At 44.9% G+C, this 16,151-nt stretch overlaps 1 protein-coding gene across 1 annotated transcript in view; it reads right to left on the bottom strand.

The window, feature by feature from the left end:
- The window catches only part of LOC140426764 (dedicator of cytokinesis protein 2-like), a 1,003,703-nt gene that overhangs the window by 541,277 nt on the left and 446,275 nt on the right, over nt 1–16,151 (bottom strand). Inside the window, exon 27 of the mRNA XM_072511919.1 lies at nt 34–129. Coding sequence (XP_072368020.1) covers nt 34–129 — 96 coding nt within the window. The remainder of the gene's footprint in view (nt 1–33; nt 130–16,151) is intronic.

Here is a 16,151-nt window from a genome sequence, read left to right as displayed (position 1 = left end):
AAAGGTAGTTTCCTCTCGACACAAATTACTTACAATCAGGCTGTGTTCTCTCCCCATAGTAATAACCGTCCGGTTTACAATTCGGAACAACTTCGCTATGATTTGCTGAAGATGGCTGTGAGTTGAACCCTAGGGAGAAGAAAGGAACAATGTTGAGGCTGCCAGTTTGTGTCAGGTTGAGGCAATACATTCATCAGGTCTCAAAGTTTTCATTTTCTGGATAAAGTTCGAAATACAGTTATATATGTAGAAGCAGTTGCATTTACTAGCAATAGCGGTAAAATTCAACAACTGTAAACACCTTTTTGTCTGCCGCTGCTTCTCCATAGAAACTTTAGCATCTCCTATTAGATCTAGTTTCTTTCTTCCCTCCCCTGAGGTGGAAAGTGCCATAACCCCCTGCACCTGGCTCTGGTTCAGAGGTAGTATTCCCACATTGGAGATGGGAAGGGCCAGATTTTCACAACTGAGGTGGGTAGTTTGCGTCAGGAAATGTTCCAACTTAATGAGTAAAGGTAAAGTCGCCATAGTCCCATATGACCATAGGTTGCTTTCCCCTTTGAGCGGAAGAGCTGACTGATGGTGATTTAGCCTGAGGATCACTGCACCTCAGGCAAGGGGTAAGGTTAAGAAGATGGGGCCTTCGTGAATATCCTCAGTCCGTCTCACGAACCAGCTGTCCAGCCAACTGTGCTAAACCATCCCCCAAGCTCATTTTAACCCCTTCCTGCCAACAATGGGTATCAGGAGCTCTCCACCCCTTCCCAACAAGAAGCTATTCACCTCCGCCGCCCCCAGCCATGAAGGTATTGGGTGCTCTCTGTCCACACCCCAAACAAACAAATGTTAGGGACTCTCTTTCCCTGCCCACTACCTCGGTAGTTTTGCAGGCTCTACTCCCTTTGACTGGTAAGTCCCCCTCCCCCTCTTCATTGGCAAGTCCTCCTCCACCCCCCTTCACTGGCAAGTCCCCTCTTCAAAGGCATCAGCCTTTATCCCTGCCAACCCGACCACACATAATGGGAACCCCTGCCAATGGGGCTGCCCAGAGAGCCCTCCCCTGCCACTGCCCCCTGGCACAGGTGGACATTACCAGGTTTGCACTGCCAACCTGTGCCAGAGGGCAGTGCCAACCATTGCCAGACATGTCCCTCTCCTCCCTCGGGGCTATACTTACCTTGGCACCCCTGGTGGGATCTATTCGATTGAATCCAGTTCTTTTGAAGGTGTTGCAAACCTTGTGATGTCACCTCAATGAGGTTTGAATATTTAGCGAGGGGGGATCATGTGGCAGGGAAGTCCGTTAATATTCAAATTTAACAAACTATAGTGAAATGAAGTCCCCGCGCTTTGTGGACGAGAACCTTATTATGTCACCGGTGAGGAGCAGGAAAAATCAGGAAACGAGATCTCGCTAGCGACAATCGTATTTCCCAACCCTCGTGACGTTTTGCGCCCACATCGCCTTTTACACTCTCGACGAATGCAGGCACAAAATCATCCCCTTCGACTAGAGTTAGCTCCATATCTGTACTCTGTACTCCATAGCTGTGAGTCAAGACTGCAAAGCATACTTCAAGGTGTTCGAAGCAAGATTCTTCATTGACACAAATGAATCTGTGAATAAAGTTGATTCACTTAACTTCCGAATTAAGTTTCCTTGCCTTAATAGACTTCCAGACACTTGATATTATCCAGTAGGTCGGGTTGGACTTGGGAGATGGGGGAGGTGTGGGGTGGTTATTTTGTGGTTGGGAAACCCGAAAGTTAGCAAAGAAAAGCCAAAATTTTCAGGTCCTTCCCTCCGGCGGGATCATCCCGCACCTCAGATGATGACCCCCGTGGCAGAGGGTTCAGGGCATGGACAATACCCATAGACATTGGCGGAACCAGAAGATCCTGTCACTAGCCAGTGATGAACTATTTTGTTACCTGTGTGGTAGGTAACATGTGCTACTCAATCCTTGGTTAATGATGAGGTCTTCTGAATCTCGATGAAAAAGACTCTTACTCGTCCAGTAGTAACAAAAGGTTTATTGAGTAACTATAACAATAATTACATGAGTTCTTTACTTTAACTTTGATAAGGTTAACAAGATATAACTACAGTAACTATACGGATCTCCACTAGCCATCTGAACTAATCTGATACTGCCCTGGTCACAGTGCACCCAAGAGAGAGAGAGAGACACCATGTTGTTGCTTTTTATACCCCTCTTGGTCCAGCCCTCTAGTAGTGATCGTGTGGTGCTACTGATTACACATTTACCCTTGTGTACATGCACATATAGAGATCACTACATCCCCCTTTTTATCGTGTTACATATTTTCTGTATGTTGTGAAGGAAATTGAACAAACATAATGGATGCAGTTTGCAAAGGCATAAAATCAATGAGTTAGTCCGTCAAATGTTAATACATTTAGCCTCTTAGATTTTTTTCCTTGCATGAAATAGGTAGACAAATGATGTTATGTACAAGTTGTGATGATCTTGATGATTATACAAAGCCAATTAATATTTATGAGTCAAATCTTAATGAAAATATTTGTGAGTGCAAACTTTATAAATTTGTTCGGTTGAGTTGCTTTCTTCTTCTGTTGTCGAAGTGGTGATGTTGATGTCGTCATTTCTTTGTGAGCATCATCAGTGTTCTTGCGTTTGATTGACCAACAAGTCATCATGAGGTGTTTGAATGGTCGAATCACTTTGCTGTCTGATTTAGACTTTCTTTTTTTTCCTCTATGCTTGTGGTAGCGATTCTGTGTTACACCGTTGTCTGACCTGGACTTTTTCCTGTGCTTGCGGTATTGACCTAGTGTGTCATCTGCCTTGAAAGCTGGTGTGCTTGCTTGTTCTGCAGCAGATGTGAATTCGTGAGACTTTTTGTCATGCCATGGCATGTTTGTAGTCTTGCCATTGTTTTGCAGTGTGCTGTGGCATTGTCCTTCATGTGCAGAGTTGTACCATGTTGTACAGGTCGTTGTTTCATTGTTGTTTCTGTCGTTTCTGTCTTTGTTGTTTTCGTTGTCGTTCTTGTTGTTGCCGTTCTTGTTGTTGTTGTTCTTGTTGTTGTCGTTCTTGTTGTTGTTTTAGTCGTGCTTGATGTTTCTGTTGTGCTTCTTGTTGTCTTTGTTGTTCTTATTACGCTTAATGAGTGTTCCGTGTGGATGATTTGGGTCATTGTCACAGTTATTGGTGTCAGTGTCCATTGTGGTATCTGTTACATTGAGTGTTTCTTCTTGAGAATTGTGAGAATGATCTGATGTTGCATTGAAGTTAGTGACATCAGTCATTTGTGGTGGATTTGATTTCTCTGCTTTGCTTCCTTGTTACTCCTCTTCTGGAGTCATTTCTGGTTCACTTGAATCATCATTGATTTCTTTGTGCTCCTCTTCTGGAGTTATTTTTGGTTCATTTGAATCACCTGTGGTTTCTTGGTGCTCCTCTTCTGGAGTCAAAATCATCACGATTTCATTTGACGTGGTCTCTCTTGACTCATGAGTAGCCCTCCTCTGATTGTTGAGTGGTTCTGTGTAGACGAGCTGAGATCTGTCAGTCTCGCTGTGATCCTGCACATCCTGTATGGGAATTGTGATTTCTTCGTCATTTGTCTCACATACAGTTGGTAGACATTCAGTGTCTCCTTGTTGGTTAAATGAGTTGGGTAGACTTTCATAGTCTTCTTCTGGTGGCTCAAATAAGCTGGGTACACTGTCATAGTCTTCTTCTGGTGGCTCAAATAAGCTTGATAGATCTTCATGGTCTTGTTCATGCATGGACTTCGCTATGGAGTCTTGAGTTGCTTCCATTTTGGAGTCTGTCAACGAGCTCTCTGTGGAGGCTTGTATCGCTCTCTCTGTGGAGCCTATCATCGCTCGCTGTGTGGAATCGTGCAGTGGTCTCGCTGTGGAGTCTTTCATCGCTCTCTGTGTGGAGTTGTGCAGTGGTCTCGCTGTGGAGTCTGTCATCACTCTCTGTGTGGCGTTGTCTTCTTCTTGGGTATTTGACAGGTTGCTGTCATCCAATGTATCGACGATCTGCCATGGCATCATGGTATTGGATTCATCTATCATGAGTAGAGTCGTGTTGAGCTGTGCAACCGTGTTGCTGATGCTGTGATCAGCAGATCTGAATAACTCAGCCATGTCTGAGTAGTATTGTGTGTATTGTTCGATAGACAAATCATCTCTTTTTGTTTCGGAGTTGTCATTGTGCTCTTCACTTTGGGTGGTGCAGATTGCTTGTGCCAGGGTGTTGTGAAAGTTATTTTCAATTGCTGGTGTAAGTTCAGGTCTTTTGAGGTAAGAAAATTGGGTTTTGCAGCTTTAAATTTCTTTTTTTTCAATTTTTGTGCATTTCCTTTTCAGGTGGGCTTGGTCCGGGTCTTCTGACGTCATGCTGCTCATGACATCATGCACAGGGCTTGATTGCACATGCGCAATCCGAGTTTCCTTTACTGTGCACTCTTTTCGCAACTGCGCATGCGTGGCTTCTTGCTCATGCGCAGAACACTGTTTCACCGGATTTCGTCATTTAGGGTAGTGCGTACTGGCCGGAACGCTCTCACGCAAGATGGCAGCCAATCAAAATGTGCTGTTGCATCGAGTGAGATTCTGCCTCTGCCTCGTGGTGAGTATTCGCGCCATTTTTACGGATTTTGTTTCGAGATAATGATTCTGTCTTTGGAAAGACTCAAAGGGGGCAATTTTCCAATATGGAGGCCAAGTGTTCGCGCCGTCGTGAACGCCGTCACGTTTCACGACGGCGCGAACAGGGCCCGGGCATGACCTATTCTGGCCCCCATAAGGGGCCAGCACGGGGCTGGAGCGGTTCACGCCGCTCATGCGCAGTTAGGGCACCCAATCCTGCGCATGCGCAGTTGGGCCGTGCCATCCTGCGCATGCGCGGGGAACAGTTCTGAGGCCACGCGCGGAAGGAGGTAGGCCCAGTGGGGGGGGGGGGGGGGGGGAGGCCGGCCCGCCGATCGAAGGGCCCCGATCGCAGGCCAGACCCCATCGGAGGCCACCCCGGTGAAGGAGCCCCCCTCCCTCCCCTACAATCCGCCCCCCCCCACGCTCCACTAAGCGTTTCCGCAGAGTTCCCCCCGGCAGCGACCAGGGGTCGACGGCGCCGTCGGGAACCTGTCGTGTCGTAGCAGCCGCTCGGCCCATCCGGGTTGGAGAATCGCCGCTTGCCGGTTCTCCGAGTGGCCCGGTGCGAATCGCGCGCCGCTGGTTTCCGGAGGGTGGGAGAATCGCGTGCGGGGGTCGGGGCGGCGTGGCGCGATTCGTGCGGTGCCCCAGCGATTCTCCCCCCCGGCGTGGGGGGGAGAATAGCGCCCAAAGTATTGATTTTGTTTTTGTTCATGATGTGGTGATGCTGGCGTTGGACTGGGGTGAGCACAGTAAGAAGTCTCACAACACCAGGTTAAAGTCCAACAGGTTTGTTTCAATGTCACTAGCTTTCGGAGCGCTGCTCGTTCCTCAGGTGAATGAAGAGGTATGTTCCAGAAACATATATATAGACAGATTCAAAGATGCCAGACAATCCTTGGAATGTGAGCATTAGCAGGTGATTAAATCGTTACAGATCCAGAGATGGGGTAACCCCAGGTTAAAGAGGTGTGAATTGTGTCAAGCCAGGACAGTTGGTAGGATTTCACAGGCCAGATGGTGGGAGATGAATGTAATGCGACATGAATCCCAGGTCCCGGTTGAGGCCGCACTCATGTGTGCGGAACGTGGCTATAAGCTTCTGCTCGGCGATTCTGCGTTGTCGCCCGTCCTGAAGGCCGCCTTGGAGAACGCTTACCCGGAGATCAGAGGCTGAATGCCCTTGACTGCTGAAGTGTTCCCCGACTGGAAGGGAACATTCCTGCCTGGTGCTTGTCGCGCGATGTCCGTTCATTCGTTGTCGCAGCGTCTGCATGGTCTCGCCATTGTACCACGCTTCGGGACATCCTTTCCTGCAGTGTATGAGGTAGACAACGTTGGCCGAGTCGCACGAGTATGTACCGCGTACCTGGTGGGTGGTGTTCTCATGTGTAATGGTGTAATCTTTGTTCAAAAGCAAGGTTTTTTTGTATAGCAATTTCTAATGTTAAATACTTTTTTTGTGAAAGTTCTTCTCTCAAATTTTTTTCAGATAGTCCATAAGTTAATTGATCCAATATCATAGCATCTCTGAAATCAGCATAATTACAGCCTTGTGCTAGTACCTGGAGGTCTGTAATAAAATCAGTGATGGGCTCACCGTTTCTCTGGCATCTATGCCAAAAGATAAATCTTTCCAGCATCTCACCAGACTGACTTTTACAGTGTTCTTCAAGTTTTGCGATAATCACGTTAAATTTAGTTTTGTCTTAACCGTTCAAGAAATTAAAGGAGTTATCGATCTCTATAGCTTCATATCCTGCTCTTCCGAGTAGTATTGCTATTTTCCTTTCTTCAGAGACCGTGTTTAAATTATTAGCTGCCATATATACTTGGAACTTTTGTATGAACATTTTCCAGTTATTACTTAAGTTACCGTCAGTTTTCAGCTGCATTGATACTTGAACGTGGTTCACCAAATCGTTTAGTTGTCAAGGATCCATCTGCTGCAAAGTCTTCTACAGTCGAATATCCAGTCTGAATTTTTTGCTCTTTTTTTGTCTAACCTAATCTCACTAGTTCTGTTAAAGCCAACACGCCTGATACCATGTTTTGTTACCTGTGTGGTAGGTAACATGTGCTACTCAATCCTTGGTTAATGATGGGGTCTTCTGAATCTCGATGAAAAAGACTCAAACTCGTCCAGTAGTAACAAAAGGTTTATTGAGTAACTATAACAATAATTGCATGAGTTCTTTACTTTAACTTTGATACTAGTGATAAGGTTAACAAGATCTAACTACAGTAACTATACATAACTCCACTAGCCATCAGATCTAATCTGATACTGCCCTGGTCACAGTGCACCCAAGAGAGAGAGAGACACCATGTGGTTGCTTTTTATTCTCCTCTTGGTCCAGGATCATGTGGTGCTACTGATTACACATTAACCCCTTATGTACATGCACATACTGAGATCACTACAGACGAACCACCTCCACCACCAGAAAATACATTGGAAAATCCCACCCAAAGTCTCTATTTCCCAACTGGGGCAAGGCAGCATCAAAGGTGACAAGGCCTGTGACACTAGGCCACAACCAGGGAATGGAGAGGAAACCCAGCCAGCAAGGGCAAAAATTAAATCTGAGGCTGGTCATCGTTAAATGAACAACCTGACTCTGCGCAGAATGTTGCTCACCCACCCGAGGAAAATATTTTTACTCCTCCCCTGACCCAAACCCATTGGTTTTGGGGGTTTAGAATTTCCACAATATTGTAAAATGATTCAGAGATTCAACAGCCTTTTCAAAAGAGGAGGCTGGGGGGGTAAGTCTGCTGTCACTCTAAGCTGGAATAGCAACCTCTGTTCGACAATTGGCTTGAAGGTTAGCAGCAGGATCGACTCCTCATAGCTGTCCAAGTTCTCATCTGGAGACTGGGCAATGGCCGACTTCCCGTCCCCAACCCCCACACAATCGGAGTTGGAGAGGCCGCTGACAATCAATCTCCCTGAAGGATAGCGGCCTTGCTGAGATACAGAGGAAGAGGCCACTGCCTGCAGGCCTGTACCTCAACAAGAGTCAGTGTCCATTGACAGCAAAGGAGCTAACTGAAAATTGACTTCATTTCACTGAGGTAGACGTCAAGATGCTCACTGACTCTTGCAGGAAGCTGTGCGTTTGTGGGGGTGAGAGAAGAATGTGGGATCAATGCTCAAACCCCTCAGCAACCTAGCCAATGCTCACTGAGGCAGTGACAGCAAGGCAGCACCTACACAAGTGCATCTCAGCTGGAATCCGATTTTCCAGTGGGAGAAATGGGGAGAACATGCAGGAGAGGAACTTCAAACAAATTACCAGTTCCTTTTTGCTGTGCTACTTTTTTCAGTCAATCAGTTGACTGCAGGATATAAATTTAACATTATACAGAGAACAGGAGCTAATTTGGAGCTCACATCTTTTAGCTGTTTTCACTCAATGCCGGTAATTATGAAAATAATGGCACATTAATCAGATTGAAATGTATCCTCTGTGCACCATGGTTTAATCCCTGATATGTTGGCATTAAAGACATTCATGCTTCACCTAACTTACTTCATCACTTCCTAAACACTGATGTTTTGAAACAAGTGCCTGCGTGAAGTTGTACACAGAGGTTGATTCTCTCTGACATTTTCAGACCCGCTCGCTGTAGGTTGCAAACAGCGTCTGAGGTAGAACTGCATAATCGTCCTCTGATGAGTTTTGGGCCCCGTATCAAAGGAAGGATGTGCTAGCCTTGGAAAGGGTCCAGAGGAGGTTCACAACAATGATCCCTGGAATAAAGAACTTGTCGTATGAGGAACGTTTGAGGACTCTGGGTCTGCACTCGTTGGACTTTAGAAGGATGGGGGGGAACTTATTGAAACTTACAAGATACTGCGTGGCCTGGATAGAGTGGACATGGAGGGGATGTTTCCACTTGTAGGAAAATCTAGAACCGGAGGACACCATCTCGGACTAAAGGGACGATCCTTTAAAACAGCGATGAGGAGGAATTTCTTCAGCCAGAGGGTGGTGAATCTGTGGAATTCTTTGCCTCAGAAGGCTGTGGAGGCCAATTCACTGAGTAGCTTTAAGACAGATATCGATAGGTTCTTGATTAATAAGGGGATCAGGGGTTATGGGGAGAAGGCAGGAGAATGGGGATGAGAAAATATCAGCCATGATTGAATGGCGGAGCAGACTTGATAGGCCTAGTGGCCTAATTCTGCTCCTATGTCTTATGGTCTTAATATCAAGTCAGTTCAGGTACAGAAAGAGCAATAAAGAGAGGAAAAGAAAGACAAGATTAAGAACAAGATAGCGAGAAGGTAAAGAGACAGAAAGGAAAAGTGAAAAGAACTTGAAATTTTACATTTTTAAAATCTCTAACAATTAATAACTGAGGGAATGAGACCTCACATTTAATTGTTAATCATCAGTGCCATATAGGTTGATTGGTAGTAAGTAAGATGTATCACACCTTTATAAAATACTTAGATATGAAAGGACAAGACTACACTTTCTATGGTGAGTTTAGCTCGCATCAACTGTGCACATAAACCACATTCACAGTTTCATATGTTAATTATGAGGCCTATCTTATCTTGAGTAATTAGTCTGACTCAAGTAGTTGCTTCAAACAGGCTTATTTACACTATATATATGATGAGATATTCGGTAGGCATATCTCTCTTGGGTACAGACTGTTCTCCTTCTGCCCTACAGAATCTCCAGCCCATGACAACTGATGTCACTATTGTATCATGGTCTACATCACTAACTCATTACCATAAGTTTTCTATTAAACCATTATTTAACATTCACACCATTTCTATAGCAAGAAAGATACCGAGATGTCACTTCATGAAGCAAATACCAGAGTGGCACAACTGAAATGGATATTCACGTGTCACTATAAATTTGCCGCCTTGCCTGAAGTTCCTGTAGCATCTTGATATAAATAGAGAGCCTCACCCTTAGCCTCACTGTATTTTTAAATTGTCATGGGATGTAAGCACCATTGGCAATGTCAATTGCCCATCCCTAGTTGCCCTTGAGAAGGTGATGTTGAGCCACTTTTTTGAACTGCTGCAGTCCATGTGATGCGGGTACACCCATAGTTCCGTTAAAAGGGGAGTTTCAGGATTTTGACCCAGTGACAGTAAAGGAACGCCGATAGTTCCAAGTCAGCATGATGTGTGGCTTGGAGGGGAATATACCGATGGTATTGTTCCCATTAATCTGCTGCCCTTATCCTTCCAGGTGGTAGAGGTCATGGTTTGGGAAGGTGCTGTTGAAGAACTTCCCTTGGTGAATTGCTGCAGTGCATCTTTGAGATGGTACACACTGCTGCCACTATGCATCGGTGGTGGAGGGAGTGAATGTTTAAGGCTGTTTTGTCCTGGATGGTGTCGAGCTTCTTAAACATTGTTGGAGCTGTGTTTATACAGATCAGTGGTGAGTCTTTCATCACACTCCTGACTTGTGCTTTCGGGAGTCAGGAATGAGTTACTCACTGCAGAATTGGCAGCCTCAGACCCACTCTTGAAGCCAAAGCATTTATTTAGCTAGTGCGTTTCAGTTCCTTGTCAATGGTAACCCCCAGGCAGTTGATAATCGGGGTCTCAATGATGGATACATCATTAGCTGTCAAGGTGAGATAGTCAGATACATTTTTGTTGCCGATGGTCATTGGCTGACACTTGTTATGCCGATAGAAAACTGTGGCCCAAAAGTGAAATCTTTCCCAGACATATCCTGAATCATCTGTGCCAGCTCTTAAATCCCAGGTGAGCCTCAGGCTACTTCCCCTTTCTGAAACAGTGCAATTGCCAGTTTCTGCCTTCAACAATACCAGTTCAACTGACTGAGGAAACATACATCATTAATGTCGATTGAGGATGCTTAAGCAGCGTCTCACCTCAGACATTCCCTTGCTGGGAATCTTCTAAGTGCATCATGGATTAAGCTCTTCGATTTCATGAGGCCTATCTCGCGTAATTGCTAAGCAGCAACATTTCATAGAATGTGCAGCTCAGCAGGAAGTCATTCGGCCCAACTGGTTCATGATGGTGTTTGAGCTACACACAAACCTCCTTCCGTTCCTCTTCATCTAACCTTAGCAGCACAACCTTCTGTACCTTTCGCCCTCATGTGTTTGTCCAGTTTCCCCTTAAAGGCATCCACACTATTCACTTCATGTACTCTTTGTGCCAGCAGGCTTACAGCCTAACTCCTCTTTAGGGAAAGGTCTTTTTCTTTCATTTACTATTGGAATTATTAGTGACTGCCTACATAATTAGTCATTCCCTCAATAAGTAGAAACATCTTCTCAACATCTATCAAATCCTTATAGAGAATCATAAAATCATAGAATTTACAGTGCAGAAGGAGGCCATTCGGCCCATCAAGTCTGCACCAGCCCTTACAAAGAGCACCCTACTCAAGCCCATGCATCTACCCTATCCCCGTAGCCCAGCAACCCCCATTTAACCTTTTTGGCCACTAAGGGCAATTTAGCATGGCCAATCCACCTAACCCACACATCTTTGGACTGTGGGAGGAAACCGGAGCAGCCGGAGGAAACCCATGCAGACACGGGGAGAACGTGGGGTCTCCACTCAGACAGTGACCCAGCCAGGAATCGAACCTGGCACCCTGGAGTTGTGAAGCAATTGTGCTAACCACTGTGTTACCATGCTGCCCACATATAGATATAACATATATATATATATATATATATACATATAATAGTAAAGACTAATAAAAACATAGGCCATAATTCTCCGGCCATTGGGGGATTCACTCTTCTTTCTGGCAGCGCACCCCCACGTGTGGGTTTCCTGACATCATGGGGTGGCTTCAATAGGAAGTTCCATTGACAAGCGGCGAGAAGAGAGAAATAGAAATCAGATTCACTTTTGTACTCCAGTGTTAGAACTGAATGTTCCCTGTTATTGTGTCTGTAAAGAGGAGTGAATAACTGGTATTCTCTGATATAAAGAGCAGTTCTTCATTGATACAAACCAGCTAGTGCGCTTCTAAAACTAACTGGATCAGCGAATCTTGAGCTAACAGTAGCTTGAGCAGCACAATTTGGATGTCAGACCAAGTGAAGCAAATATACTGTTGTTCAGTATCACTGGCATTTTATGATGATGCCTGTAATATTCAACTCATTCTCCCATAGTTATGCTTCACTTTGCACTCCCAGCCAGACATACACTGATTCATTCCTTCCTTTTACACTTAGGCAGCTTCAGTGATCCCACATTCCCTGGAGAGATTCTCTCACCCAGAGCTCAGGTTGGAAAACTAGGTTACCGTGTTGACACCTCATTGGGAACAATAAATTTATCCTGGTAATCCCTTCATTGGAGGATGTATAAGAAAGAAGGTGAGGACTTGCATTTATAGAGCACCTTTCACAACCTCAGGACATCTCAAAGGGCTTTATAGCCAATAAAAAGCTTTTGGAAGTGTCGTCACTTTTGAATTACAGGAACTAATTTGTACACAGCAGAATCCCACAAACAGCAAAGAGGTGAAGAGATAATCTATTTTAGGGTCATGATTGAAGGCTGAATGTTGGCTAAGGCACCAAAGGGAACTGCTTCACTCGCTTATGAAAAGGAGCTGCAGGATCATTTACATCCACCAAAGAGAGGAAACTGAGCCTCATTTTACCTTCTCCATCAAACAACAATGCAGCACTCCCCTAGTACTGCAGTGGAGTGTCAAATTGGTTTATTTGTTCAAGTCTCAGGAATGGGACCTACTGACTCAGTGGCGAGGATACTTATCTGGAGGGGTTATTTTTGTTGCTATTTGCGAGTCTGGTGCTTAGAGCAACTTGTCAAAAGTGGTTAGTGCCAAGTTAGCTGTCTGCTTGACTTTCCCTTCAATTGATAGTGCCTATGTGGGTGCACCAATTCTCACTACTATCTACTTTACACCTCTGCTGCTGGTGAATTCAACCCATTGCTCTCTCCATATTGATTCCGAGACACAATAAACCAAGAGACTTTCTCTTTTTTAACCGAGGAGCACAACAATCAATTATAGCAAACCCACCATTTCTCTTCCTGCGCTCAGCTAACCAAGAATCAAATCCAGAGAAAAGTCATACATAGAACATAGGACATACAGTGCAGAAGGAGGCCATTCAGCCCATCAAGTCTGCACCGACCCACTTAAACCCTCACCTTCACCCTATCCCCGTAACCCAATAACCCTTCCTAACCTTTTATGGTCACTAAGGGCAATTTATCATGGCCAATCCACCTAACCTGCACGTCTTTGGACTGTGGGAGGAAGTTGGAGCACCCGGAGGAAACCCACGCAGACACGGGGAGAACGTGCAGACTCCACACAGACAGTGACCCAGCGGGGAATCAAACCTGGGACCCTGGCGCTGTGAAGTGTTATGGGTCAGGGTTTAGAGAACCCCAAAGTGTATCATGGAGTTCACCTGACCCACAACTTTTAATAGATTGTGGTATGGGGAGCACACGGTCCACTCTAGAGGTGTGGTACAGCAGAAATGGAAAAGTATTTTTTAAAACAAAACAATGTTTATTCTATGAACTCAAGTTAACCTTTTTAAAACAAACAGTGAATATCTTAGCAACCATTAATTCAAAGTTAACCCCCAAAGAATACATCACTAAGTAATCCTTTAAGCTGTCCTTTTAACATCCAAAAGACTTAACAACCTTTAAACAGAAGCACATCAGGGTTTACATTCAATACTGAAAACATTTAAATTTCTGAATTCACCAAATGATCAAGAGATAGTCCTTCATGACAGAGAGAGATCAACAGTACAGCTGCTTTGGCTGACTTCAGCTGCAAAACTCTGAAAAATGAAACCAAAAAGACAGACACACTCAAGCTTTTCTCAAAGTGAAACTAAAAAGCAGAACCAGAGCTCAGCTCCACCCACACTCTGACATCACTGCAGTAACATGAGCAGCCAAACATTTCTTAAAGCGACATTCTCATGACAGAAGCCACAGCGCTATCCACATGTGCTACCGTGCTGCCCCCTTGCACATACCCCCTTGATAAACTCACTCCACCATCATATGCACACAGCCAGTTAGAGCAATGTCGCTGTATCCATTGGAATTCATTGCAGATTTATTTCACAAATAGAGTTTACTTAAATAAATATGAATGACAGAAGCTGACTCAAATCTGGCTATCTTTAAGTTTTCACTGCCTTTTAATGTGTCACTTCATCCTTACAATATTTCCATGAGGTTTACTCGCAAAAGAGAAGATAAAAGCATGGTTACTTAGAATGTGAAAGACTCAGATGTAAAACTTTGGTGTACTTTTTTCCGATCAGCCTGGATGCAAAAATATACCTGTAATTTTCAACCTGATTTTCAGAACCATTGGACAAGATTTAACTAAATAGGAACAAGGCCCATAGTGAGCTATTTAGCCACGTGCTTCCCAGCACTTGCCGGGCACCTTGGCAGTGCCAGGCTGGCACCCAGGTGGCACTGTCAAGCTTCCAGGCTTGCAGTGCCAGAGTGCTCAGGTGGCACCAGCAGTGTCAGGGTACCACCCTGCCTAGAGGGCAAGCACCTGGGGGCCTCCAATCTCCTTGGAGTGCCGTTCCATCCCGTTTGTGGCTGAACGGCACTCGCCTGAGGTCTCCGAGGCGAAGGGAATAGATCCCAATGCCTCAGGTGTCTTGGGAAACTGCATATTAGAGTGGCACTAGCTGTCTTGCTCTAATATACAGAATTGCCAAAAAGTGATCCCGCCTACTGGTTGGGATTCACATCGCAACGGCGTGGCGTGCCGGGTAGATCCCAGGAGCGGGGTTTCCGGCTTTTATCGGCCACATTGTATTGTGGCCGCAGCTTTTCAGGGGTAATGTGGCTGTTCGATCGTGCCCATAGTCTATCAATTACAGGAAATGCTTCTCCAGTTTGTCCAGCTCACAACCCCATGACTGAAGAACCAAAGTAGTGCGAAGGACTAAGAAATCAACTTGTAAATGTTTTAAATATAAAATATATAGAGATATGTTCATTGCTATCTCTAAAAATGTCCAACTGGACAAAGATCTAAAATGGCTGAATTTGTCTGTGACCCTGAACAAAAGAAGCTGCCTGACAGATTCGGTGATACTTGTACCTCGTTATTCCTGAAGAGCCACTATCAACCACCTGAGGGTTGCACTGATTAAATTCAAAGAGAGCTATACAATGGCCATCTGCATTTCATAACCCAGATGGCCAACAGGAGTCTCCTTGTCTGCTAAGACAAAGGGCCCCACAACCTTTCTTTCAATGTTTAATGGTTGAGACATTTAACAATCTCGGGAACCCAGGCAAGGGATACACAACCCTTGTCAAAGACAGTGTGTAGAAGTGGGAGTCATGTTACATGGGCCTCTGGCTTGTGGAACCAGTTTATTGCTTTGCTGAACTGCAAAGTTTCAGGCTGCCTTTTTTACCATCTGACCAGCAGGCTCACAGACAAGGAGCTCTGGTCTCAGTTAGACACCTAGTTCCATCTACACTGCATTTGCTGGAAATTATGGACCATCATCTGTAAGATTGGTTCATTCCTGCGTGTCATCTCACTGAAGTCAACATCACCAGAAAAGTGAATTATCCAGCATTGGTTTTCAACCCACCAGTCCGTGAAGAAATCATAGATCATAGAATTTACAGTGCAGAAGGAGGCCATTCGGCCCATCGAGTCTGCACCGGCTCTTGGAAAGAGCACCCTACCCAAGGTCAACACCTCCACCCCATTCCCATAACCCAGTAACCCACCCAACATTAAGGGCAACGTTGGACACTAAGGGTAATTTATCATGGCCAATCCACCTAACCTGCACATCTTTGGACTGTGTTGGACTTTGATTCTGGATGCTGGAACCCATGGGAAACAATATTTCTTTCTCTGTGGTCTCTGCACTGCAAATCTTTCTTTTTTTTCTATACCATTTTACTGTACGAATGCAAAGGAGGCAACATTGTGACCCTCCTCCCTCATTTTGAGTATATCTTGAGTTTGCTGTGGGGCTATTAATGAAAATTGGATCACACCAAAATCAAGGCAAATACCCCACCGCTTATAAAGGGGGAAGCAAATCAAAAACACCGTTCTGTTTATGGATGGATAGTGAGATTCAAAATTAATGCCATTTAAATTAACATCAACCACACCCCCATTCCCCACCTCCAGTCCATAACACAAACATATTCAATTTAATGACTGACTCTTTCCCAAAATGAACAGGAGCCAGTTTGGTGCAGGTTAAAATAAATTGGGAAGAACAAATGATAATGAATAAAGCAGCATCAAACCTTGACTTAGTCAGGTGTTGATAACACAAGTGAAGGATATAAGGTCAGACATACTGTACCTAGAATAATTTATATCTGATAGCCCTGTTACATTGCAGTTTTCACATCACAACTCTGCACTGAAGCTGCTGACTGTATTGAATCTTGGCAGTAACACCTCTAAGATGTGCAATAATAAGCTCGTAGAATCTA

Source organism: Scyliorhinus torazame, chromosome 7 (assembly GCF_047496885.1).
Source record: "Scyliorhinus torazame isolate Kashiwa2021f chromosome 7, sScyTor2.1, whole genome shotgun sequence".
Taxonomy (NCBI): domain Eukaryota; kingdom Metazoa; phylum Chordata; class Chondrichthyes; order Carcharhiniformes; family Scyliorhinidae; genus Scyliorhinus; species Scyliorhinus torazame.
Note: the sequence above shows the minus strand (reverse complement) of the source record. Positions and strands in the feature narration are given on the sequence as shown.